The sequence below is a fragment of the Bos indicus genome, chromosome 25, assembly GCF_029378745.1.
Source record: "Bos indicus isolate NIAB-ARS_2022 breed Sahiwal x Tharparkar chromosome 25, NIAB-ARS_B.indTharparkar_mat_pri_1.0, whole genome shotgun sequence".
Classification (NCBI taxonomy): domain Eukaryota; kingdom Metazoa; phylum Chordata; class Mammalia; order Artiodactyla; family Bovidae; genus Bos; species Bos indicus.
The window spans coordinates 19,163,044-19,186,185 of NC_091784.1; the positions used below are offsets into that span (position 1 = coordinate 19,163,044).

At 41.5% G+C, this 23,142-nt stretch overlaps 1 protein-coding gene across 6 annotated transcripts in view; it reads left to right on the forward strand.

Annotated features, from left to right (window-relative positions):
- Window positions 1-22,541, forward strand: part of ACSM5 (acyl-CoA synthetase medium chain family member 5) — a 28,992-nt gene extending 6,451 nt beyond the window's left edge. For 4 of the 6 annotated variants that reach the window (XM_070779750.1, XM_070779748.1, XM_070779753.1 and 1 more), the window contains 12 exons: window positions 1,041-1,251; window positions 4,108-4,363; window positions 6,893-7,036; window positions 8,473-8,626; window positions 12,038-12,117; window positions 13,478-13,601; window positions 14,464-14,544; window positions 14,683-14,784; window positions 18,662-18,789; window positions 18,875-18,974; window positions 21,292-21,411; window positions 21,822-22,541. In XM_070779750.1, coding sequence (XP_070635851.1) covers window positions 1,041-1,251; window positions 4,108-4,363; window positions 6,893-7,036; window positions 8,473-8,626; window positions 12,038-12,117; window positions 13,478-13,601; window positions 14,464-14,544; window positions 14,683-14,784; window positions 18,662-18,789; window positions 18,875-18,974; window positions 21,292-21,411; window positions 21,822-21,938 — 1,617 coding nt within the window. In that variant the 3' untranslated portion in view covers window positions 21,939-22,541. The remainder of the gene's footprint in view (window positions 1-1,040; window positions 1,252-4,107; window positions 4,364-6,892; window positions 7,037-8,472; window positions 8,627-12,037; window positions 12,118-13,477; window positions 13,602-14,463; window positions 14,545-14,682; window positions 14,785-18,661; window positions 18,790-18,874; window positions 18,975-21,291; window positions 21,412-21,821) is intronic. The other 2 variants (XM_070779751.1, XM_070779752.1) reach the window with 2 other exon arrangements.
- Window positions 22,542-23,142: the final 601 nt, after the last annotated feature.

The window sequence follows — 23,142 nt, forward strand, 5'->3', positions numbered from 1 at the left end:
ATCGCCAACAGACACATGGTAAAATGCTCAACATCTTTATTCGTTAGGGGAATGCAATCCCAACCACAAAGTGATACAATTTCACACAGAGTGACATGGCTAAAAACAAAAATAGACAAACAAGTGTTGGGCAAGAAGAAATAAACAGAAAAAGTAGGAAAAAAACCAAAAACAAAAAGTGTTTGCTAAGAAGTGTTAACAAAGATATAGAGAAATTAGAAACCTTATACATTACTGCTGGGAATGTAAAATGGTACAGATGCTGTGGAAAACAGTGTGTAATTCCTCATAGAGTTATCATATGACCTACACTACTCTCATAGGTGTATATCCCAGAGAAGAGAAAGCACATGTTCACACAAAAGCGTATGTACAAATGTTCATAACATTATGGAAGTGGAAGCCACCCTAACGTCCATCAGCTGATGAATGGATACACAAAATATGGTCTATCCGCGCAGTCGAATACTATTCAGCCATTAAAAGGAAGGTAACACCAATACATGCTACAACATGGATAAACCTTAAAAACATGCTAAGTGAAAGAAAGCAGACACTAAAGGCTGCATACTGTATAATTCCACTCATGTCAAATATCCAGAATAGGCAAATCCATACAGAAAATAGATTAGTGGTTGCCAGGGGCTTGGTAAGGAGAGAATAGGGTGTGACTACTAATCTGTAAAACGTTATTTTTAGGATAATGAAATTTTTCTGGAGTTAGATGGTAGTGATGGTTACATAACTTTGTGAATATACCAAAAACCCTTGAATTGTGTGCTTCAAAATGGTAAATTTATGGTAGGAGAATTACATCTCAATTTTAAAAAGGGGAGGACACAGTATAGCGTGAATCTTAGGATAGGCACAGTGTGGAAGAAGCCTTCTCAACGCATATCTTTTCATATCATTTTGATTTTTTAACCCTGTGAATTTAATAACTATTATAAAACAAATAAATTTTAAAAAAGAAGAGCAAGCAAACAAAATTCCTCACCCATGGTGAGGATTTTTTCTTTTTTGCCTATGCAACTCTCTAGGCTGGGCACCGGCCCCCAATCCCTGCCTTCTGGTGGGTTGATGGTACAGGAGCAGAGGTCAAGTGGAGCTTTGAAGAGCTGGGAGAGCAATCCAGGAAGGCAGCTAATGTGCTGGAGGGTGCCTGTGGCCTGCAGCCTGGAGACAGAATGATGCTGGTGCTCCCGCGGCTCCCGGAGTGGTGGCTGGTCAGTGTGGCTTGTATGCGGACAGGTCAGTGAGCAAGGCTGAGACTCCCAGTTGGGGCTGATACAACCTGCCCGAGTTTCAGCAGCATCCACAATGTCTGGGAGATGGAGCAAGTCGAACCTCCTGTGGAGTTTGGTTTACTTCCCCTTTACCCACCAATCACACCATGATTGTGTGCAGGGGCCAGACAGCACCGTAATTGATCAAAGGGGTATGTGTTTTGCTGAACACATTTCACTTTTGTCTCAGGTTCAAAGGATTTGCTAACAAAATAAGCCAGTTGTTAAATGCAAATAAAGAATACAGATATGTATTAGAGAATTTTCTAGCTTACTTTCAACATACCAACATTAAAAGAAAAGAAAAATAGAAAGAGCAGAGAATACATCACCAAATTGGGGTTTGACCAACATCCAGACTTAAACAGCACTGGGAAGCGCCATGTCACAGCACATTTGGAGTCCCAGTTGGGAAAGGGTCCCAGGCAGTGTGTTGACTCCATGGGTGAGACTTCGAAGATTGCAGTTCAGTGTTCTGCTTATAATCCCAGGACTATGAAAACTGATATCATCATCAATCTGTGACCAAATCGCAAGCCTGGTTTCATGTTAAAGCTGTTTGTTTTGTCTTGTAAAACTTAGAATGTTGCTAAGCCTGGGGTTTGTTTGGCCAGACCCCCTCTAGGGGCTCAACAATCTCAAGATTTGTCCCCCGTCTTATCTTTGGTGCTGCAAGTCACAGCAGGCAGTCACTCCCAGTCAGTGCAGTGTCCCAGAAGGTTAGACGCAAGGTCAGAGGACTGCTCTGCTTTGTCTCTGAAGCCTAAACAAGACTATTCATTTAATTTCCCTAACAGTGTGAGGCAGCAGGGAGTGCTGAGGACTGTGGTGAACTGGAGCTCACATGCCTCACCCATCAGAGATGACTGCTATTTTGAACATATTGATCTTCAGATGATTCTTTCCGCAAAGGAGGGGAGGCCAAAGGATATAGCCCTCAGAGTCCCAGAAGCCTCTGCTGGCTCTGTGTTATGCACATGTTGAAAGGGCTGGAGTTTTTAGGCTGATTTTTCAAAAGCAAGACATCTGCTTTTGGTGGAGTGCTAGTTTCTCCATCCCCTAGGAACTTTATACCACTTAGAATGTCATCCACTCCCTTCCAGTCATATCTGTAGAACAATCTACATGAAATTTGTTGTCAAAAATGTTTGCAAATCAATACAAACTCATGTCAGAAAATTAACCTTCCCATATGATCAAACTTAATCCAACCATTTTGTGAATAGGTTGTCCTCCCCCAAATTTTATTTTTACATATTTTTGAACAATAAATAAAAGTGAGCAGCATTTCAGAGTATCCAGCTCTGAAGAAAAGAAACAGGCACACAGGTTTGGGGACTTCTCCATATTCTGCCATGAATATAAAATCCATTGAAATGGGGACTGAGGTAAGGGAGCTCCTGAGGACCTGCTGTGTTCCAGGCACTGTGTTAGGCGCCTTGCATGATCAAAACTTCTCTTTGCATTATTATTATCATTTTTTTCTGGAATGATAACTGGAAAATGTCTCCAGTGTCCCCAGTTATACACATACCCTATTTCTTTGATGTCCAAGTAGCTCAAGACCATGTTCTCCATCACCACATCAAGTCTAGCATCCTGTTGATTTCCAAGGCTACACAACCTGAATGACCTCACTTTCTCACATCCCCACGTTCTCCTGATAAGCACTTGTCACTTTTCTTCCAGGCTATGGTATTCACCTCGTTTCTCTTGCTGACAGCTCCGGCTGTCCACCATCTGCCTGGGCTGCCAAAGCTCCGGATAGAACAGACTTATATTAGAAACAGCTAAAACAGAGAGGTGGAGTGAAGAGCCAAACTGCTCAGCTCCCAAAGTGTTCATGCTGGGCTTTAAGTCCTGTAAAGTTTGGAAGATAGAGAGAAGGGAAATGAAGGTTTTGCTTGGACTCCACCCTATTTGGGATTGGCCCTTTCCTCTGTCTTCTATCCTCACTCACTGGGTGGCCGATTATTTTAGGATCTCTTTCTTCTCATCTGTGAAATGAGAATGTTGGACTCGGTGGAGTGTGGAGTGTTTACAGCCTGCATTCTGAGATGTTCAAGTGGTTTTTCAAGTGTCTGATTAAAATTTGTCTGCTTTCTGCTTCCTTATCACTTCCCCTTAAGAGTAAATGAACTCAACTACTAGAGAGTGGTTTTGTTTGAAGTAATATGAGGTCATGGAGCCCCCACTGCTATACCCTTGCCCCCACCCCAAGTGATCCACACCCAACGCTAAGATTCACTATAGCCTTTTGTTTGAAAGGCCTGAAAAAGCATGGAACTAGGTAATCTCTGCTTGTGTGCTTGCTAAGTTGCTTCAGTCATGTCCGACTCTTTAAGACCCTATAGACTGTAGCCTGCCAGGCTGCTCTTTCCATGGGATTCTCTAGGCAAGTATAATGGAGTGGGTTGCCATTTTTTCTCCAGGTAATTTCTAGGACAATGTAATACAGTGTTCAAGATCATGGAGAGTTAAGGTTAATAACTTAACCTTAACTGCCTGGGTTCACAGTCACAGCTCTACAGCATTTTAGCTGTGTGATCCTGGGCTAGTTAATTTATTTAAGGCCTAAGGGTCTAGGTCTTAGTGTTTTGAATCTGCCAAACGGGTTTAATGATAACATCTACTTTCCAGGGTTGTAAGAATTAAATGAAATAATGCATGCAAAGTTCTTAGCATGTGTAAATGTTCTGTAAATATTCTCTGAATTTCAATATTTTATCATTAATAGTGCCTTTTCCAGTTCAGGCATTCTAAGTATCTCTGGCCCTTTCCTGCTTCTATCTGGGAATATCCGGTCTGGACCTGTTCACAGGGGTCTTCCCTGTCTCCCAGTCAACATCCCCTCTCTGTGTGGTATCAGGGGCCATCATGATTCCTGGCATCTCTCAGCTGACAGAAAAAGACCTCAAATTTCGGCTGCAGGCATCCAGAGCCAAGGCCATTATCACCAGTGACTCCTTGGCTCCACGGGTGGATGCCATTAGCGCCGACTGCCCTTCCCTTCAAACCAAGCTGCTTGTGTCAGACAGCTATCGGCCAGGCTGGATGAACTTCAGGGAACTCCTCTGGTAAGTTGGAACTCTCCAGAGGAGAGCATAAAAATAAGGCCAAGGCATTTCCCCCTGCGTAAAAAGAATGCATTTCTAATTGCCCATGGAAAGAGTGAATCACTTTGGAAGCCAGACAGACCTAAGACCTAATCCCGGTGACTACCTGAAGTTCCTTCAGTGTTACTCACTTAGTCAGGACTGGAATTGTCACTAGATATTTTTGTGCATTTGCCTCTATGATGTGGTAATAAATACAGATTATCAGCTGGAGTAAATGAGATGATTTACATGATGCAAAATTAATAATCTAATTTCTTCCATGTATTGAGTGCTAAATGTATTTTGAACTGTGGTGTTGGAGAAGACTCTTGAGAGTCCCTTGGACTGCAGGGAGATCCAACCAGTCCATCCTAAAGGAAATCAGTCCTAAATATTCATTGGAAGGACTGATATTGAAGCTGAAACTCCAATACTTTGGCCACCTGATGCGAAGAACTGACTCATTAGAAAAGACCCTGATGCTGGGAAAGATTGAAGGCAGGAGGAGAAGGGGACGACAGAGGATGAGATGGTTGGATGGCATCAACGACTCAATGGACCTGAGTTTAAGTAAACTCTAGGAGTTGGTGATGAACAGGGAGGCCTGGTGTGCTGCAGTCCATGGGGTCGCAAAGAGTCAGACACAACTGAGCGACTGGACTGAACTGAATTGAAATGTATTCCAGGTGTTGTACTGGGTTAGCATTCACCTTCATTCAATCTTGCAACAAAACTTTAGCGAACACCTGTTTTGTGACAAGCATGGTACTTGATACTCGGACAATAATGAATCAGCATTGTCTTATTTAATCCTTGAAAAACCCTATAAAGTGCACTTTACCCTAGTTTTTCAGATGATGAAACTGAGACCTGGAAAGATAAAATGACATGTTTGAGATGATGATAAGTAATGAAGTCAAGGTTGAGACAGAACCAAAGCCATTTGCCTTTCAGTAAGGACTCATGGAAATCTAACTGGGCATTTGAGACTTTGTCTTGACTGGAGGCCAGAACTAAAATGGGTCCCTCACCCGGGCCTGCACTGTTAAGTCACAAATGTTTGTCTTCATAGATCAGGGGCATTAGATTCACCTGCTATTTCACTTTTTTTTTTTTTTTTTTTTAGCTAATCTCAGTATTTGTGTCTTGTCCCTAGCTTAAAAGAAAACTTTGTGTCACTTGCATTTAATTGTATTATCATTTTTAGGACTATAAGACTCACACGCATAGGTTATAAATAGTGTATCCTGTATTTTATAAAATATTATATTTCCAACATGTGGCATTGTCTGTACTTTCCTTATATTCCAATATAATCATAAGCAGCTGAAAGTTTAACGGCAAATCATCAATATATGTAAGAAATACGGTTAGATACAAAAATATATTTTCAAGTTTGAGGACATGGTAAATGGTTTTTTGAATGTCCTTTCCTACGCTAGAATACAAACTTTCCACCATAAAATTATGGGAATTTATTTATTTATTTATTTGAGTGTGTGCTTAGTCACTTCCACTGTGTCTGACTCTTTGTGACCCTATGGACTGGAGCCCACCAGGCTCCTCTGTCCATGGTATTCTCCAGGCAAGAATACTGGAGTGGGTTGCCATGCCCTCTTCCAGGGAATCTTCCTGACCCAGGGATCAAACTCTCATCTCTCATGTCTCCTGCATTGGCAGGCAGGTTCTTTACCACTAGCGCCACCTGGGAAGCCCCATTTATTTATTTTAGAGTGAAGTTCGAAATACAGATTTTAAGGTCCCACATCTGACCTACTTAACCAGACATATCTGAACAAGGGCCCAGATCCTTATGTTCAGTGATCTGCCCACGTGATTTTGATGAGATGTCAGGTTGGTCTGAATCAGCAGGCTCTCAATTTTGGCGGTCATTAGAATTACGTAAGGAACTTAGAAAATTTAAAAAAAAAAAACCAGTGCCCAGGCCCACCAACAAAGATTCTGATTCCATTTTCTTCAGCTTGGAGCCCAGGGAATAGTATTTCTTTCAAAAAACCTATCGAGTGATCCTAAGACGCAGCCAGGATGAGAAATGGTGAGTTAGAGCATTCTCCAGATCACAAAACTTTTAGGAATTACCCACATCTCAAAATTCCAAATTTAGGGAACACTTAGGAAAACAACTCTAAATTACCAGGAACTGAGGTAGAACTCATAAATGCTGGTTTCACCAGAAGGTCTCATGCCTTGATAAAAGCACAGGTTTCTTTTGAGTGAGTCATTTAATTATTCTGAGCCTCAATTTCCTTATGTGCAAATGGTTATAACCCCATGACATGATTGTAGGGGTCAGAGATAACTCAAGCTGGAGCTTCCAGCAGGTACCTCACGCATGGTATTTATCAAATGTAGCCTGTCTTGTTGTTATAGATATTACTGTGACTGTTGTTATAGATATTACTGTGACTGTCATAGATATTACTTGTTATAGATATTACTGCTGGTGCTGCTAGCAGTACCCCTATAATATTTTTTTATATTTTACAGGGAGGCAGCCACAGAACACAACTGTGCCAGGACCAGGGGTCAAGACCCAGTGGCCATCTACTTCACAAGTGGCACAACTGGGACCCCCAAGATGGTCGAGCACACCCAGGCCAGCTACGGACTGGGTTTTGTGGCCAGTGGGAGGTACCAGGGGTTAGCTTGCCTGGTGGGTCCAAGGAACTGAAAAGTAGGTGGGTGAGCTGGAGGAGTGTGGGTGAGGGGGAAAGTGGCAGGAGTCGAAGTTAGGAGCTAACATGGGGGCAAATCAGGTAAGGATCAGAAGGCTTTGGGCTTTACTTTGAGTGAGGTGTTCCTGTTTTTTTTTTTTTTTTTTAAGTCTGGTAAACTACATGTACCATTAAATTTACTATTTTAACCATTTTAAGTATATAGTTCAGTGTCATTAAATAAATGCACATTTTTGTGCAATCGTCCCCACCGTTCAACTGCAAAACTTTTTCATCTTGCAAATCTGAAAGCCTGTACCATTGTACAAAAGCCCCCTAATGCCTCCTATCCCCAGCCCTGAAACAACCATTCTACTTTCTGTCATAAAGAATTTGACTCCTCTGGGAACCTCATAAAAGTAGAATCATACAATATTTTTCTTTTTGTGTCTTACTTATTCTACTAAGCATGATACCTTCAAGGTTCATTCATGTTGTAGCCTATGTAAGAATCTTCTTCCTTTTTAGAACTGAATAATGTAACATGGTGTCTATACTAATATTGCTTATCCATTGCTTATCCACTGATGGACACTTGGATTGCTCCCACGTTTTATTGTTGTCAATAGTGCTGCTATAAACACGGGTGTACAAATATCTGTTCAATTCTTCTGGATATATAATCAGAAGTAGAATTGCTGGATAATATGGTGAGCCTATGTAATTTTTTGAGGAACATTGGAGTATTCTGAGCAGAGGCGTGACAAGATCTGATTTGCTTTTTTTTAAAAGGATAACTCAGAATATTGGGTTAAGAATAAACTGTAGGAGGCAAAGGTGAAGCAGATGGCCACTTGAGAGGCCAGTGCATTGAGAGGCAAAGGTGGAGGCTTGCCTGGGGGAATAGCAGTGGAAGGAGCAACCGGAAGTATGATCCTGAAAGTGTTTTGAATGTAGACCTATAAGATTTGATGAGAGGTAAGAGACAAACCTCAAGGATGAGGCAAGTTTATGCTTATGCTTACTAAACTATAAGCCCCTCCAAAAAAGACAAATCATTCATTTTTCTACCTCCAATGGTAAGGGCAGGATAAATACTAAATACATATTGACTGAATAAATAAAGTGCCCTTCCACATTATTTCGAGATTACTTGTTCCCTTATATATCACTCTCAGTAGATTGTGAAGTCTTTGGAAGCGGCACATTTGTCTTTTTGAGTCTAGCCTAGGACATAGGAATTTAGAAGATGCTCAATAAATGCTTTGGAGGCAGTCTGGTTTTATGGTTCTTATACAGATATGACAAGTGTAAGTGAGTGAGTAGGGTTCCAAATAGGAGAACAGACTAATGTAATTCTTTTTAAAGGTAGAAACTTTGCTGAGGGTTCTGATTTCCTCCCATTTTTGGCAGGAGGTGGGTGGCCTTGACCGAATCAGACATCTTCTGGAACACAACTGATACTGGCTGGGTGAAGGCAGCCTGGACGCTCTTCTCTGCCTGGCCTAATGGATCTTGCATTTTTGTGCATGAGTTGTCCCGGTTTGATGCCAAATTTATCCTAAATGTAAGAGACAAAAACACCTCTTCTGTGTTGGGTATAAATTAGTTGAGTGGGATATAGGTTTTGAGTGTACAGGATAAAAGGCATGAATCAGTGACTATAAAGTTTCTTCGATGTTGACATTAATCCCAAAGGCTCCCAGGACCTTCCATAATCTGGTTCATGCCCTCCTGGTTGTCTTGAATCATTGCCTATCCTCTAGCTATATTCCTAGACATAAGACCACTTAACATCTCCAAACCTTTGCATGTTCTATTTGTTTTTTTGTGGAGTGCCTTTTCTGGTACTACTTTCTTCCTTGTACTCTTGTCAAAAGCAGAGTTATTTATCAAAACCTTGGTGGAAAATTATAACCTGCTCCTCAACAGTGTGTGCTGCTGTCCTTGGTGCCTAGCATAGATAGTTCACCCCACCCTGACTCTCCAGCCATCCTGCCAGGGTTTTCTCATAATCAATGTCCCCAGTGAAGATATAGGGCATCTTTCTGCTGCCCTCCACATCCTAACCACAGTTTTTTAAAACATCAGAGGAACCATCTGCCCATGCTCTTTGCATTGAGGCAAGCTGTATAACATGGTGGTTAATACAACAGGCTGGGCCATTAGTCAGACCTGGTCTTTGATCCTACATCTTCCACTGTGTTTTCTTGGGAAAGTCACATAATCTCCTTGAGCCTCATGTTTCTCATTGGAAGGGAAGAAAGGGATAATATGGTTCTAGAGAGCTGTTATGAGAATTAAATAATATTAGGCATATGGCCTGGCACATAGTAGGTTCTTCAGATTAGATCAGATCAGTCCCTCAGTCATGTCCGACTCTTTGCAACCCCATGAATTGCAGCACGCCAGGCCTCCCTGTCCATCACCAACTCCCAGAGTTCACTCAGACTCACGTCCATCGAGTCAGTGATGCCATCCAGCCATCTCATCTTCTGTCGTCCCCTTCTCCTCCTGCCTCCAATCCCTCCCAGCATCAGAGTCTTTTCCAATGATTCAACTCTCCACATGAGGTGGCCAAAGTACTGGAGTTTCAGCTTTAGCATCAGTCCTTCCAAAGAAATCCCAGGGCTGATCTCCTTCAGAATGGACTGGTTGGATCTCCTTGCAGTCCAAGGGACTCTCAAGAGTCTTCTCCAACACCACAGTTCAAAAGCATCAGTTCTTCAGTGCTCAGCCTTCTTCACAGTCCAACTCTCGCATCCATACATGACCACAGGAAAAACCATAGCCCTGACTAGACGAACCTTTGTTGGCAAAGTAATGTCTCTGCTTTTGAATATGTTATCTAGGTTGGTCATAACTTTCCTTCCAAGGAGTAAGGGTCTTTTAATTTTATGGCTACAATCACCATCTGTAGTGATTTTGGAGCCCAGAAAAATAAAGTCTGACACTGTTTCCACTGTTTCCCCATCTATTTCCCATGAAGTGGTGGGACCGGATGCCATGATCTTCGTTTTCTGAATGTTGAGCTTTAAGCCAACTTTTTCACTCTCCACTTTCACTTTCATCAAGAGGCTTTTGAGTTCCTCTTCACTTTCTGCCATAAGGGTGGTGTCATCTGCATATCTGAGGTTACTTATATTTCTCCCTGCAATCTTGATTCCAGCTTGTGTTTCTTCCAGTCCAGCGTTTCTCATGATGTACTCTGCATATAAGTTAAATAAACAGGGTGACAATATACAACCTTGACGAACTCCTTTTCCTATTTGGAACCAGTCTGTTGTTCCATGTCCAGTTCTAACTGTTGCTTCCTGACCTGCATACAAATTTCTCAAGAGGCAGATCAGGTGTTCTGGTATTCCCATGTCTTTCAGAATTTTCCACAGTTGATTGTGATCCACACAGTCAAAGGCTTTGGCATAGTCAATAAAGCAAAAATCAATGTTTTTCTGGAACTCTCTTGCTTTTTCGATGATCCAGCAGATGTTGGCAATTTGATCTCTGGTTCCTCTGCCTTTTCTAAAACCAGCTTGAACATCAAGAAGTTCACGGTTCACATATTGCTGAAGCCTGGCTTGGAGAATTTTGAGTCATCATCATCAAACTCACCATCATTATTACTCATCCAGGGCTTGATAGACCAATGTGTGCCTTCTCCCTCCCCTTCCCCCAACTCTGAAGTAGTGTATTAGTCATCTACTGCTGTGTAGTAAATTACTCCAAAATATATGAATTAAAAAGGAGTTTCCCTGGTGGCTCAGTGGTAAAGAATCCACCTTCCAATGCAGGAGACACAGGTTCAATCCCCGAGTTGGGAAGATCACCTGGAGAAGGAAATGGTAACCCACTCCAGTATTCTTGGCTCAAAAGAGTCAGACATGACTTAGTGACTAAAACAACATATAAATTTAAAGCACAAATATTTATTATCTCACAGTTTCTGATGATCGGGAATCTGGGATCAGCTTCCAGGTGGTTCTGGATCTGGGTTTCTCAAAGCATTGCAGTCAAGAGGTCAGAAAGCTATACTCATGTTGATAGTGGCATTATTCATAATTGTCAAAAGGTGGAAGCAATCCAAGTTCTATCAACCCAGATAGAATGTGACACATACTTACAACGGATTATTATTCTGCCTTTAAAAAAAAGGAAATCCTGCTACATACTACATCATGTTGAAAACATTAGGTTAAGTGAAATAATATATAGGACAGAAAGACAGATAATATATAAATACCTAGAGTAATCAAATTCATGGAAACAAAGTAGATGGTCAGAGGATGGGGGGAGGGGAAATAAGGAGTTACCATGTAACAGGTAGAGAGTTTTAGTTTGGGAAGATTACAAAAAGTTCTAGAGGTGAGTGGTGGTGATGATTGCAAAAGAGCATGAATTTATTTAATAGCACTGGACTGTACTTAAAAATAGTTAAAATGGTAAATTTTCCGTTATATTTATCACAATAATAAGACAAAAGATGTCAGCTAGGACTGCAGCTATCTTGAGATTTGACTGGGATTGGAGATTATGTTTTAAACTGCACTTATGTAGGTTTTAGAAAATGCCAATTCCTCACTGGTTCTTAGCCAGAAGCTTCAGTTGCTCACTACAAGAACTTGTCCATTGGATGACCGGAGTGTTCTCACAACACAGCAGCTTGTTTTTCCCAGAGTGAGGGAACCAAGAGACAGAGAGACAGTGAAAGTGCCCAAGGCGGAAGCTGTAGTCCTACTGCCACATCTGGGTTAGCCTACTGGTCACATAGACCAAATGTGGTACATTGTGGGAGGGGACTGAGTTTGAATACTGGTAGGTGGAAATCATTCCAGGCCATCTCGGACGCCGGGTACCACATGGCGTTCTCAACTTTTCTCCTCTGGTAATGGGAATATAAAGACCTGATTCACCCACTCCCCCTCCATGAAATCCCACCCTCGTCACTCTAAGAAGATCTCCACACTTTGTTTTTGTTTAGACTCTGTCCAGGTTCCCGATCACCACCCTCTGTTGTGTCCCCACCATGTTCCGTCTGCTTGTGCAGGAGGACCTAACCAGGTATGGCCCATCTTTTTGGTGCTTTAGTGCTTTTAGATACCCAAGTATCTAAATATATAGCACAGGTACCCCTTATAACACATGTCCCCTCTTATTCCAATTTTCTTTCTCTCAGTGTCTCTCTTTCTCTCTCTCTCACACACATGTACACACATACTCACAAGCATATATACCCATATCCTTTGTAGACACCTCTTAGGAATGAACTTCTGGCCCCCAGGAATTTGCAACCAAATGGAACTGAACCGAGTAGAACTAAACAGTCTGAAATTTTGGTGCTTACACCCATATACCCGTAGGCCATTCCCTCAGCAACGAGATTAGAAAAAATGACGGATAATTGTTAATCACCTGTGGAATAGGTTTGTGGCCAGAGCCTTAGGTCTGGTGGGACTAACAAGTCCACCACAATAGAAGCTCCATCCATCCCATACCAACTCCAGCCAGCCATTCTCAAGTGAATGCCACCCAACAGAGGGTGACAAGACCTTGCAGATGGGTCCCATCTCGGGTGAATCCAAGGCAACATCTTCTGATGGGGCAAGTTTCACTGCTGGGTCAGGAAGAGAGAGGCCCATCCCCATTGGTAACCTACTGACCCTCATCTCTGTCTCCCTTTGCCTATTCTCTCCCAAGTAATGGGAGTTGCCCCAACCCCCTTATCTTCCCTAATCCCATATATCTGGTCATAAAGTGCCTAAGAGAGTGAGTTCTTCCATGATTCTCAAGGTTAATTCTTCTATGATGTAAGAATTCTTCCTATCTGTCAATATATTGTGAATATTTACACAGCATGATTTGATCAAAAGCAGGCTTAGAATGATTTGTTTAAGCAGAAAGTGATTGAAAGATATTAGGTAATAGCCAAACCAATTTAATCCAAAGGGGAAAATGATCATAAATTTATTTACAGTCTCTGATCTTTCACATGTTGAATAATTTGTTGAATACTTTTGCAAAAGACTTAATATCTGTCAGAATTTGGGGGTTTCTAAAGGGCTACTTTCTATCTTCTTAGTTGTTAATTGATTTCTCTTTTTCACAGGTGGTTGTCCTAACCAACTTATTATCAATCAGTTTGTTTGCAACTAAATCATTTTGACCAGTTCATGTGGAATTCACCATTGTTATGCCAAAACCTACTGTGTGAGGTTCTGATTTTATTTTAAACTCAGATAAGATTAAAAAAAAATTTTTCTGTCCATGCGTGCAAGGTCAGGGCACTTGGGGCAGATTTATAAATCTTTATAAGTATGGGCGCCTATGCTTTAGTGCCTCAAGGTGTCTTCCAGCAGTGCTAGAGTATGGGGTTGGGCATGGGGATTCTGACACATGTGGCCTTGTTTTTTGGTTGAGAAAGGTACCAGTTTCAGAGCTTGAGACACTGTGTGACCGGAGGGGAGGCCCTGACTCCTGATGTGAGGGAAAAGTGGAAGAGCCAGACGGGCCTGGAGCTGCACGAAGGCTATGGCCAGTCTGAAACCGTGAGTGCTGCCAGGCCAGTCCCTGCCCAGGTCACCTCCATTTGAGCCCTCTGCCAGTCAATAGGGATAGCTGGTCTGCAGGGCCTCCTGCATTTCTGGCTATTGTCTCTGTGACACCTTCAGGGACTGCCCTGTCCGCAAGGAAGAGAGTGAAGTCGCTTAGTCATGTTCAACTCTTTGAGACCCCATGGACTGTAGCCTACCAGGCTCCTCCGTCCATGGGATTTTCCAGGCAAGAGTACTGGAACGGGTTGCCATTGCCTTCTCCAGAGGATCTTCCCGACCCAGAGATCGAAACCGGGTCTCCCACATTGCAGGCAGACGCTTTACCATCTGAGCCACCAGGGAAATCCATTCTCCATTCACAAGGAGGAGAAGCTAGTAACAAAACACTAGCTTTTGTTAGAAACACAATCGGCCTTTCTTCTCTTTTGTTTTAAAGGTAATTTAATTTCACAATGACACCATAGCCAGCGAACTAACGCTCATGGCTGAGGTATTTGTCTCCACCAGGACAGCCCATGTCAGTCTCTGGTCAGCGCCCAGTCTTAAACAGCATTCTCTACAGCCACCTGGGCACAGACTTGGTGATTAATTGAGTCATTTAGCTTCGTGACCGCTTAAGCTCTTTATGTGTGAGTGTCCATTTGAGTGTTCAATAAGGGTTTGTTCTCTATGGAAAGAATTGAAGGAAGAAAGGAAGCAAAGGGAGGGAAGGAAGAAAGGAAAGATGAAAGGAAGGAGAGAGGAAGAAGAAGAAAGAAGGAGACAGAGTTTGAAGGCAGGGTGAAAGGAAAGGCACGGACCAGGAAGGAGACTAAGGAGAAAAGCCTCCTCCTTATTGGTTCTGGTTTCTCTTCAGGTTGTAATCTGTGCCAATCCAAAAGGGATGAAAATCAAGTCAGGATCCATGGGGAAAGCGTCCCCACCATATGATGTGCAGGTAGGCAGCCTCTCCCAACTGTTGATAAGGCTTGAAGAAGAGAGCAAACATACATATCTGTATTAGCAATAGCAGACATCCGGCAGGGTGGCCTGGCTGTACAGACATCAAGACACCCTCCTGTGATCTCTCTGCCAGGTTGTAGATGAGGAGGGCAATATCTTACCTCCTGGAGAAGAAGGGAATGTTGCCATCCGTGTCAGACCCACCAGACCCTTCTGTTTCTTCACTTGCTATTTGGTAAGTAACAGGGAATGGCCATTTTCACAGCAATTGCACTGTCTCAAGCATGGTGCTCCATGCTTTATAAGTATTTATTTGTTTAACTTTTGCAATAACTGCATGAGTTGGCACTAATATTGATAAGATGTTATTATCAATAAGGAAGCTGTTATAGAAAGATGAAGTGACTTATCCAATATCAATCACTTACTATTAATATGTACAGTACATGGGATTTAAATGTGGTGTGTCTAAGGGCACATGCCATCATTTTAATGATGAGATAAGGGCAACTCAATCATTTTAATGATGATAAAATCAAGGTTCAGAGAAGGGAAGGGACTTATCGAAGGTCAAATTAAAATTTCTTATAAGAGCCTAGTTTTCAGGACTCGTTGCCTTCAGTCTTGTGTGGATAAGGGTTTGCTGTCAGGGCTTGTGTCCTGGGTTTCCAGTCCAAGTTTATGTGATAATCCAGTAATAAATTCTCCCTTATACCTACCTTGGGTGGTATTTATAATGGATTGTTTTCTCCAAACTCTTCTCTACAAAACTCTGCTGACCTGGTTCTCAATCCTGGATGCTCATTAGTAGCAGCTTGGAAGCTTCATCCATTACTGATACTCAACTTCCAAGTCAGTGAGAGGCAACTTTTCTGAGAATGGGCCTCAGCTCCCAGGTGATCCATATGTGTGGCCCAAATTTATAGGAACTCCATCTGCTGTGTATACTAGGCCTCAGTCAGCAGCAATATTGGAAGAAGCAGATGAAAAACAGTCCATTTGTTTTTGAAATGCTGTACATGTATTTTGTGACTTTTCTGTGATTACAAGAGGAAAATCTTTCATGATATTCCATTTAAAGTCATAGAAAATGAAGTTGCTCAGTCGTGTCCGACTCTTTGCAACCCCATGGACTGCAGCCTACCAGGCTCCTCCGTCCATGGGATTCTCCAGGCAAGAATACTGGAGTGGGCTGCCATTTCGTTCTCCAGGGGGTCTTCCCAACCCAGGGATCGAACCCAGGTCTACCCACATTGCAGGCAGACGCTTTAACCTCTGAGCCACCAGGAGGCCACACAAGCTACCTACATAACAACAACAACAAGATAGTAATTCCATCAAGCAGAGATGATGTGAAAATTTAAATGTATTTCCTTCTAATCACTTTTGTAAACAAAAGTAAATCCTTGACTTTCCTGAAGAATTTATTCTGTATTCACTGAGTACCGACTTCATGCCACTAAGCATTCAGCACTGGACAGGAAAGATAAGACCCTTGTCCTCATAGGGCTTCCATATAGGACCTTTGTGAGTCTGTGATCATGCCATTGAGAGTCAATGTAAAGTTTTTCCTAACAAGAACATTTCCTTTCTTCAACTTTTTCATTTCATCCTGGCACTAGCTGTTAGTTTTGTTTCTGGGTGATTTTTAGCAAAGAAAATTCTTAAGGCATTTAATCTCTTCATGAGAATCATGGAGCATTGAAAATTAATAGAGGTTGTCAGGCCAGAGTTGCTCTGTGAATGCTGAGTTGTCAGTAGGACTGACCAGGTAAGCTCATCCCCCTTCATTAGTGCGTACATTCCAAATAGCTGAGATTGTACTTGTCAATTAAACCAATGTGCCCACATCAATTTTATGCCCAGGGTAAGGAATTTACTTATTTTCCTATGGGTAAGCAAACTGTCAAATGCCAGATGTTCATTAGAGAGTTGTTTATAACAGACAAAAAAATGTGGACGTACTATCTGAATTTCTAACAGTGGGAAATTAGTTACATAAATGATATTATAGCCCTCCATATTAAAAAAAGAAGAAGAGATAGAAAGAAAGAAAAAGAAGAAAAAAGAAAGGGAAAGGACTAAAAAGAAAATGAATCCAATTTCTAATAACATGAAATTGTTTAAATAATTAATATTGCAGTCACACGGGAATATTATGCAACTATTTTATATTTCATATTTATATTTGACTTTTTATTCTTCTGAGGAGATATTCATGATATATTGTTAACTAAAGTAAAATTGGATTTTAGAAATACATAGAACAGAATGTTTTGTATTCACACAAACGTGTATATGCATAGAATCACAGATAAGCCATGAAAAGGTCCCATACACAAGATCAAATTTTTAGCCTTAGTTATCTGAATAGTGAGACTGATCTTTTGTCATCCTTCATCTTTATTTTGTATTTATTCTATAAGAAATATATGATTATTAATATAGAAATGATAAATTTTTTTAAATGAAAGGGTCCTCAAGTACAGTTTCACATATAATTGGTACCACACCATACCACAACTTTGTACTATGTACTTTTTAACATTATGTCATGAGCCTTTTTTGTGGCACTCAATATTTTTGGAAAAATTCATTTTTTTAATGACTATTTAGAGGTCCCCCACTTTGGGAGTAATATGATTATTAAGCTTTGTGTAGCACATTCCCTCCTGAGGGCCTTGGCTCTGACGGCAGCACATTGAATACATCTCTATGCCCAGCCTGACAACAAGCATCATTACCCTGAGAAAGAGACTTATTCACAAAAACATTATCATAAGTCTCAATATCTAATAGAATAAATTTCTCCTTCTTACTTAATTTCTTTAGAAATGTTTTACCTACTTACTCTTATTTCTCTTTTCTTTCATGGTCAGTTTAGAATCAACTTGTCAGTTTCTCTGTAAACTGTTAGCATTTTAGTTGGAGTTGCATTGTTTATAGATTAATCTGTGGATAATTAACATCTTTATGATATTAAGTGTATCTTTCTAGTTATGCATATCTTCTTTGATGTTCTATAGAGTTTTATCTTTTCTGTATATGCTTCTTACAGATTTTGTGTTAGATTCAGTTTTAGGTATTGATAGTTTAGCTTTTCTTTATTTTTCAGAATGCATTTTTTAAATTAAAGTATAATTTACATACAATGAAATGTCCCTGTGTTACATGTACAGATCAATGAATTTTGACATGTGTATTCAATGACTTTTGACACGTGTATTCACCTGTATAACCACCATGGCAATTAAGATACAGAACATTGTTTATTTCCCCCAAAAGTTCTGTTGTGCCCTTTTGCAGTCGACTCCTAGAATCCAGGCAATTGCTAAATTGCTTGTCATCATTGAAGAATAATTTTCCCCTTTTTTAAAAAAAGAACTTTATGTAAATAGAATCAAAGTATTAATTTGTGTGTGTCTGCTTTCTTTTTTTCAGCACATGTTTTTGAGATTCATCTGCATGTGTCAATAACTTGTTCCTTTTTCCTGCTGAGCAGTAGCTTTTACTTTAAAGCTTTGAGAATCAGAATCTGATGTTTTATTTCTTTCCTCTACCCTTGCTTTTGCCAACCATCCCCTTTCTATTTTCAGTGATTGCTGAGCACAAAGAGTATCAGTGTGCTCTTTTATCCTGAAAAACACGGAGCTCAAACCAGGGCTTTGAAACAACCTAGAGGAGTGGAATGGGGAGGAAGGTGGGAAGGAGATTCAAGAGGAAGGGGACATATGTATACCTATGGCTGATTCATGTCGATGTTTGACAGAAACCAACAAAATTCTGTAAGGCAGTTATCCTTCAATTAAAAAATTAATTCATTACAAAAAAAAAAAAGAGCTAACAACCCTGTGCCCACCCCCCTGCCCACAAGTATGCTGCCTAGACACTTCTAAGGATGGTAGTGAGTATCTGTCCTTAATCATTTTCTGGCAGCTTCCTTTCAGTTAAAAAAGGGAAAACCCACAGATTCACAGCTCCTTGTCCAGTGGGGATCTGGTCACTGGATTTCCTGTTGAGGGGTCCTCAGACATCTGCAAGGGACTGCTTAGGCCTTATGTACTGAATGACTGTGTTCAGATGGCCCTTAATGGACTCACTGTGTCTTTCAGGACAACCCTGAGAAGACAGCAGCATCAGAACGAGGAGACTTCTACATCACAGGGGACCGAGCCTACATGGATAAGGATGGCTACTTTTGGTTCATGGGAAGAAATGATGACGTGATCAATTCCTCAAGGTCAAGTTGTCTATACTTTCCTTCTTCCTTTGAAGCTTCATAGGACAGAGGAGGACCCTTGAAAGAGTTTGTTTTTCTCTTCCAGCTACCGGATTGGGCCTGTTGAGGTGGAGAGTGCACTTGCTGAGCACCCAGCTGTCCTGGAGTCTGCTGTGGTCAGCAGCCCGGACCCCATTAGAGGGGAGGTAACTAGTCCAACCAAGAGCATTCCCTCCTGGTTCTGTACCTACCAGCACCCAGCAGAGTAACCTGGAAGGCCCAGGTTCCCCCATATCTCACTCCATCCAGGTACCACAAAGCCTGAAATCCCATTATCAGACAAATACACATGTCTTTTGGCTAAGCATTGCCTTCATGTCTTTGAGGATACAAATACTCTCCAGAGGGACACCATGGGAAAATATAAACACTTTGGTGTCAACTGGACATGGAACTGGATCCAAAAGGGGCTATTAGATGGAGATGTTGGTGGCAGGTGTGGGCTTTGTCATTCACCCTGTCCAATAAAAGGTCCTTTTCTATTTGCAGATGAGAGTATAGTGAGCATGCCAAACATGGTCACTGCTGGCTGTGACCTGGTAGGGATAGCCAACTTGAGGGATGACAAACTAAGTATCCCAAGTGACCTTGATATGTCAGATGTGCTCAGTCACTCAGTCATGTCCAACTCTTTGCAGCCCCATAGACTGTAGCCTGTCAGATTCCTCTGACAATGGAATTTTCCAGGCAAGAACACTGGAGTGGGGCACCCTTTCCTACTTCAAGAGATCGTCCCAACCCAGGGACCAAACCTGCATTTCTTGTGTCTCCTGCATTGGCAAGCAGATTCTTTACCAGTAGTACCATCTGGGAAGTCCATGATATATCAGAAAGATGAGCCAATTTTAATAAGCTGGCCTTTCTCAGGAAATATGCAAATACCTTCCAATGGGTGCCAGAAGAAGGGACAGTATGAGAGAAATAAACTCATAGGCAGACCTATGAACTTTTCAGTGGCTATAAATCCAGCATAATCCTAAAGTATAATGTAGTTACTTTATGAAAGTTGGTACAAGATCAAGCTACATCCTCAGAAGCCTCAGGAGAGAGGAGTGATTTGCAAAGTCTGGACCCTGGACTGCTCACAGCTGCATCTTCTGGGAGTTTTGTTTAAAATACAGATTTCTAGACTTAAAGTGAGACTTGCTGAATCAAAGTGATTGGGGATGCAACCTTAAGGAGTCTTCATTTTGACCAGAAGCCCCTAGCCAAGTGATTCTGATACCCACCAAAATCTGAGACCACTAATAAACAGTGAAGGAGATGAGAGTCCCATCTATGAGGTACAGAAATTGTACCTGGAAAAGTATGCCTAGTCCTGCATGCCCCAAATTAACTGGAGCTGTGACAAATCCCTGTATGTTCAAAGTTAAGCCAAGAATAGTGCTCAGACTAGAACCTGGCACATAGAAACTGTTTGATAAATGCTGGGTAGTTTTAACAGTAAGAGAAGGCCCTTCCTAAAAGCCAGATCTATCTGCACCTGAAATGGTATGAGATGCCCACCACTGGAATGTGTATAAAGACAATGAACCACTGCTGAGGGTATTGTTGGCAGAGTTGTATGCTGGCCTTTGAACTCTTCCATGAACTCTTCCATGGTTTCCATCAGAAACCATGTTCTGTTGTGTCTGAGTCTGGGACTGTTTCTTGTCCTTAGCAAGAGGCAACCTGCAAGAAAGATATGGGCAGAGAGAGCCAAGGTGCAGAATGTCCAGGATGTTTCAGGATGCCTGAAACAGCTGTGCAGCAAAATGCTTGCTGATTGCAAATACTCATACATGCAGTCTCAGAAAGACCCACCACCCCTTGAAAATGGTATAAATTTTCCCCCAGTCCTGCCTCTCCAACCCTATTCCTAGCTGCCTTCCTAGTTAGGAAAAGACTTCCCTGGTGGCTCAGATGGTAAAACAAATCTGCCTGCAATGCAAGAGACATGGGTTCAATCCCTGAGTTGGAAAGATTCCTGGAAAGGGGAATGGCTATCCACTCCAGGACCCTTGCCTGGAAAATTCCAGGGACAGAGTATCCTGGTGGACTACAGTCCACGGAGTCACAAAGAGTCAGCCATAACTGAGTAACTAAGCACACACAGGTGCACTATGAGCCCTAAGGAGTCTGTGAAACTCCTCTCTCCAAAGTATTGTCATCTTAAGAGAAGCATGTTGGCTTCTAACAGTGTCATTTCATGTATGGGGAAGAGTTTTGTAAATAGGATTCTAAATCACTCTATAAAAGCCATAATTCCCAATAATTACTCCCAATAATTGATCCTAAAAAGGCAGACAACAGAAAAAAATTGGTGTCCAATTTGCTGGCCCACTCCAAGGCACTGGTAAAAGTTTCATGTTGAGCTGGTAAATGTAAGCACTTATTCACAAAGCTAGGTTAAACAGAAAAGAGTTGTTATATGGGGACTGATTCTTTGTTTTTTCGTTTGTTTGGTTTTGGTTTTTTCAACAGGTGGTAAAGGCATTTATAGTTCTTTCTCCAGCCTATTCCTCGCATGACCCAGAGAAACTAACCCAAGAACTCCAGGAGCATGTGAAAAGGGTGACTGCTCCATACAAGTACCCCAGGAAGGTAAACATCTGGAAGTTCTAGGACTTGAAAAGCTGGGAAATCAAATGGGTATGTGCTCCATGCACTCCTACTCAGGGCCAGGCACTAGGAGTGTGAAGACTGAGTAACTCTAGCTGCTGCTTCATCCATTTCTCCCTGTTTCTTCACTGGGCCTTCCTTTTAGCACACTGTGTGGCCGCCCTAAAAATTGGCATAAACAAGATTCAATGGGTGGTACTGAAATGCTTCTGGAAAGTGCCTGTATTCCAGGCCAGCTGTTTTTATTGTTGCCATTTGGGGAAAACCAAGAATCATGGATGCTTTCCAATGACATGTCAGAGGGTAATGATTCTTTCAGGACAAAAGTCTTGCTGTGAAATGATAACTGTAAAGAGTTTTTTTTTTTGTTTTTTTTTTTTTATGGTCACTAGATGGCCTTCGTTTCCGAACTTCCAAAGACGGTTTCTGGAAAGATTCAAAGGAGTAAATTGAGAAGTCAAGAGTGGAAAAATGAGAAGCAACCCCAGAAAGGCCCCATAAGTCACTGAAACTTCCAAGAGGAAGTGGTGGGATCACTGGTTAAACCCCACTTGGAGCAACATCCTTTCAACCCTACTGAAATCAAAGGCTTGCAGTCTCCAAGTGGGCATCCTTAGCATCATTGGATGACCCTGGAAGAAAGCAAAGAACATCATTAACCACCAATTCAGAGCCACTGCCCTGTCTAGCAACTGTTCAGTGGCTTAACTTCCTCATCTGTCTGGAGGTATCCTCAGTAGCTGCCCACTGGTCTTACTTCCTAATAAGCTTTTAGCTAGCCCTCCAAAGGACAGGTCACCAGAGTATTGGGAGCACTTGTGACCTTACTGCCAGGGGCAGTGTAACCACTTGAACCTTTTGATAAAGCTATTTGGTAATCATATCCAGGGCCACAAAATTTAATCATACCTTTAGTTCAGAAACTCCATCTTTGGAAATCACTACAAAACAAAATATTCAAGAGATAGTTACTGTAGAATTGTTTAAGACAGTGACAAATTGGGGGGGGGTAATTAATGCCTAAGTAATAGGGTAATGATTAACTAAATTGTGGTAGATTAACTCAATAACATGTTTTATAGCTGGCCATTAAAAATATGTGTTGGGAAAAACTTGGGCTACATTCATTTTGTCAATAAAAATAATATATGTATAGTGGGGAACCACAACTTTCTATGATAAAGGAAAATCTACAGAAGAAAAAAGTCTGGAGGAAGATACACTAAATGTTAACAGAAATTTTCTTCAGTATTGAAAATAATGGGTGATAGATTTTTCCTTTCCCTACATTTCTTTATTTTCCAAGTTTTTCAGTGAGTATATTTAAATCTTTTAATGAAAAAAAATTATTTTACAGAAATGATCACTGAATATCACACTCTGCCTCATATCTTGTTCTTCCTCCATATACAAACACATCAATTCCAAGTGCTAGCATGCTGTCTCATCCAGGAAAAATACAGGGACCTTAAGTCATGTCTCAGAAGCCCAGAAATGAAAAGCGTGGCTCTGGGCAGCTGAAACCAACCATGCAGAGAATAAGCAGGTGGAAACTGATCCTAGTGCTGCTGCCTGACTCTCAGCACTTTCATTCACTCATTGACCAATGTTTATTGAGTGCCTACTCAGTCCTGGACTGGGGACACACAAGGATAAGCAAAGCCAACTGGTCGTCATCTGTATTAGTCTGCTTGGGCTTTAATAACAAAGTAC